Source organism: Limulus polyphemus, unplaced genomic scaffold (assembly GCF_000517525.1).
Source record: "Limulus polyphemus unplaced genomic scaffold, Limulus_polyphemus-2.1.2 Scaffold675, whole genome shotgun sequence".
Classification (NCBI taxonomy): Eukaryota; Metazoa; Arthropoda; class Merostomata; order Xiphosura; family Limulidae; genus Limulus; species Limulus polyphemus.
The window spans coordinates 47,088-51,925 of NW_013666285.1; the positions used below are offsets into that span (position 1 = coordinate 47,088).

The 4,838-nt window shown below is 36.4% G+C and overlaps 1 protein-coding gene across 1 annotated transcript; it reads right to left on the reverse strand.

Annotated features, from left to right (window-relative positions):
- Window positions 1–707: 707 nt before the first annotated feature.
- Window positions 708–1,115, reverse strand: LOC106459883. The gene has a single exon (XM_013919555.1). The coding sequence runs from the start codon at window positions 1,113–1,115 to the stop codon at window positions 708–710; it is 408 nt and encodes a 135-aa protein (XP_013775009.1).
- Window positions 1,116–4,838: the final 3,723 nt, after the last annotated feature.

Below are 4,838 nucleotides of genomic sequence, written 5' to 3' on the forward strand. Positions count from 1 at the left end.
ATATTATTTAGACTTTGCAATTAACTAATATTAATTACTTGCTCTACGTCGGACTTTGTCTTTACGATGCTGTTCTAGGCTTTATTTTAAATATTTTACTATTTTGTCCACTAGAGGGAGGTTTCTCTATGTTGATGGCCCAACGAATCCACTGGTGGCTTTATCTTGGTGATCCTCTGGAAGAGATCTCGACAGGAAACCTAAGTTCCTTAAGCAGGTCGACTTTCCATAAATAAAAATCTTATCAGGAGTTACTCAGCTTTTCTCTCAATGACGTACTTTCAAAGAAGATCACAGTGGATGGCCTTTGGCTTGGACTACCTGTCCTTCTGGATTCTGTAAACCACACCATGGATCCTTGTTAGTACAACAGTTGGTTCTTTCTAACACCTATTTAACTTTGGAGTTCGTCTTCTCTTGCTGATTATGTACCCCAAAAAATGAAACAATTCCTATTTATCAGGATTCATCTTAAGCTTTCCTTACCTCAGAGAACCGGAATAGAACTTTCCTTAGCTTATCACAAGCATTATTAAACATCTTTCCATATATGATTGTGTCAAACAAGAAAATGAGTACGACCTCCAAAGGTAGTTTGGAGAGAGCACACTCTATTAATCATTGAAATGTAGCAATTGCATTGCTTAAATAAACCAAATGGTTACATAAAACTTGTCACAATCCATTTCATGCAATAGAGGCCGTCTTTACGCTACTTGTTTTGTTGGTTTGCAGTTGTCAATATCCACCTCCAATGTTGAAAACCATTTTGATCCAGATAAAGCATCCGAGGTAGAGTCTGTCCTGGGCAGTGCGTAAGCATCCTTTTTTGTGACTTCATTCACCATATGGTAGTCCACGCAGAACCTTGTGGATCTATCTTTCTTCTTCACAAGTACAATAGGTGATGCCCAAGAACTAGTATCTTGTTCAATTATGGCTTTTGTCTCTTTGAAACCATTCTCCTGTTCTGTAAGAGGGAGTTGTATGGCTAAGTGAAGTATTGGGACTGCATCTCCAGCGTCAATCAGAGGAGATAATTTATATGTTTGGCCAAACTCGCGAGGTCCACAGGAGACGATATTTTGATAATCAATGAGTAAGTCATGTAACATGTAAAACCTCCACAGCTCCAGTCATATAGCTTTTGTAAATGAGACAATAAGCTGCTATTATGTAAGAATTTGAAATCTGATTTCCTACATCTTGCTTCCAAGGTAAATAACTATTTCTAGTGTTCTTTGATGTAGAAATACTACCTTACAGCTTCACAGTTTGCAATGTCCCATTCAAACTTGACTCGAATTTCATGGTTTGTTGTGTTCACAGGCCTGATGTCGACATCTTTATTCTTTACATCTACGACAGTTCTTCCAAACAGTAATCTTTCAGTATATGCTGGAATGTTTGGCTCTATTATGCCCAAGTCACTAGATATAAGTTTATTCCTGATAACTCCTGGTATAACAATTTCACTTCTAGGTGATATAATGACTGCCGTTCTTTTTCTCACTGGAAGTACAACCTCTGGTGTATTTATTGCCATATAGTATACAGGGATTTTGTTATCATAGGTTGAAGCTATATGAAGACTAACCTTGCATCCATGTCTTCACATGAAGTCACCCAATATGCACTCTTTCTTGATGTCAATTAGACACACACACACACACATCATGAGGTGTGGAGAAACTTCCCACAATAAGGGTGTGTGTGTGTGTGTTTGTTTAGAACAAAGACACATCGGGCAATCTGTGTCCACCAAGTGGAATCGAACCCCTGATTTTAGCGTTGTAAATCCGTAGACTTACTGCTTTCTCAACGGGGGACCCAACAGTAAGGGAAACTTACAAAATTTCTCTCGTTAGAACCTCATGTCCACTAGATATTCGCATCAATCCATCTTATTATTCTTCTCTGGAGGCAATTTCCCATCCATTCCTTATTAAATTGGGTTAAACAATTGTAGTTGTGAAATCAGTTTCAGTAAACATACTGTAATACTTCCTATAAAAAAAAGAAACAAAAAACTGTGGACCAATGGTCTGATTTCTTTAAGTAATAAACTTCTTATCTCATTTGGGCAGATGGAGTATTCTCTGCTGAACTTCGCCGCATATGTACATTTAATCCCTGTTCCCCATGACTGATTAGCTCTTTATTGTTCTTTTGTTGTAATGGGGTCACAGCTGGCACAGCAGTAATGGTCACAGGTGTAGACCAAATAGGTTCTTCTATTCTGTATTTTATATTAAATGGCGTTTTAGATTTGAATTCTTGGGTTTATGCAGACAGAGGCATGGATAGTTTAACCTTTGCATTTACCAATTCATTTTCCGTATATTTTATCCTGTCATTGTTTTTCTTTTTGCATCTCATTGATTTTTTGTAGTTCTTGGATTTCGTCCTTATAATCTTTCTGCAACATCAAAGTATTTTTGCACTTAGCCTTTGACTTCACTTATGTGCTTTTGTACACCCTCAACCTTATTGTTGAAATTCCTTTGTACATCTCCGGTAACTTCGTTGATCTGGTGTTCAATCTTTTTTTTTTACTTTAATTCTTTTTTTTTGTAGTTAAGCGCAAAGATACACAATGGACTATCTGTGGTGTATCGAAACCCGATTTTTAGCGTTATATGTCCTCAGACATACCACTGGGGGAACTTTAATTCTCCTTCTTCTTTCTTTTAAATTAAATTTCTGTCTCTTTCTTCTTGGTCATCTTTTAATTGTATGCTTCATTGTTTTGAATTATTCGGTAAAAATAATGTTAAGCTCGGTCTGCTTACCGTTATCGAGCTAAATGATTTAGTTTATCATTTCGAAGTTAGCCCTCGAGTAGCTTGGTTGAAATACAGCAAACAAACAAATTTCCATGAAACTTCTAGACTTCACATAATTACTACATCATGTACAAAAGCACCCTCTAGTGAAGAAAACATTAAAATATTGAAAAGATAGCCTACAACAAAGCATGTTTTAACGTTGTTGGTTACTGAGGTTTCCCACTGATGCATTTCTTGATTAATTATATGATACACACACACATGCACACACACACACACACACACACACACACACACACACATATACAACCAAGTATAAAATACATCATATGGACTCTTTCAGCTATCTCAGAAATGTTATATTTAGAAAAACGAAGTTCTGTTTTTATCTTATTCTATTTTTTTATAGAATGATTTTATGATTTTCTCTCTCCAATAACATCCTTCATACAAAGATCACGGTTATACCAAAATCCCAGGAAAAAAAACACACGCTATGTGTCTAAGGCATTTATTCCCTTTTCTGCGTTTGAGGTATATGATTAAACGAGAACTGGCCTGAATAAGTTTTGTAAAAAAAACCAAAAAAAAACCTGTCTACGGTGTAGATTAGTTAAAAACGTTTGGTAAACACTCAAGAAATATACCCAAGTCCGTTGCTTCTATGTGGTATTAATGAACCTAATGACACGATTTGACACAAGCATCTAGTGTGTACAGGGACTTGCGTGTGCGTGTATCAGCACTTCCCCCTTGTCCTAGGTAATCAACACTAAATACATTTTTTATTAGGTAATCACTTTGGCACATTCCATCAGTGTCAGCTGGAACTGAACCTCCCGTTCCCCTAAGGAAAAATGACTAAACCTGAATTCCTGTGCATTTCCTTGGATTTGTAATTAAGTATTTAAAAGACACTTTAAACAGAAAGCATGTTTCTCGGGACTGTAGTAGTTTTTGTTAACATATTTTTAATTATACATTTCATACTGAAACTAAACATTTTATTTTCTAAGAAAGCGAATATATGCATCCACCTGCTCCTCCCCCCTGAATTCCTTGACTTCTGAATACTTCCTGAAAATGGTTCTTCATGAACGATGTTCTACGCTTAATTTGTTAGTTTCAAAGTTTGACAAAGTCTCAATCTTTAGGCTGTTGTATGTATTCTTCAAACCGGTGAGGGAATGATTATAGTGATAACCTTTTTTGAAACTTTTGGTATCATAACGTGCTAAAATAGTGATCAAATTACACTAAATATTATGGGACTCGTAAGGATATATCTTATAAACTTCTAGAACAAGATATAGTAATACTTATTAATAGAGGAACTAGCAGTTACCAAAGGCCCTGACAGCCAAAGTACATAAGACCGTGATTAGACCAATGCTTCTCTACGGATTTGAGACCTAGACCCTGAAGAAGAAAGAAGAAGGTTGTTTGATAAGAGCAGAAATGATATGCTGAGATGTCTGTTGGTAATGTCTGAAAGAGAAGATAACGAATAGAGAAATTAACGAAATTGCAGGAGCCTGTGCAAAAGAGGAAAAGGCAAGAGAAGAAAGACGGAGGTGGTTCGGTCACATGAAGAGAAGAGAAGAAGAAGAACAAGAAATAAGGATTGCATTAGGGCTGTCAGTAGCAGATGAGAGAAGACAGGGAAGGCCAGTAAAGCGTTGGAAGGATGGGATTAAAGAAGACATGAACGAGAAGGTAATTTCAGAAGACCTGGCAATGAATAAAGATGATTGGAGGAAGGCAATACGTGTGAAGGACGGCGACCCCTGCTAAAGGGAAAAGCTGAAGAAAATTAAGAATAGAGGAGCTAACATAATGAATCCGAATTAAACTTAAGCAGTGTGCATTTATGTTCTAAACAAAGATAACAGGCTAGCTTGGTTAGCTCCGAAGAAGATATTTTACTTAGTAGACTAGGGTTGGATGACATAGCTGCCATCTGTAGAGCATTTCGCACACTACGGAGTAGATATATATATATATATATATATATATATATATATATAACAAAAACAACTAATAAATAGA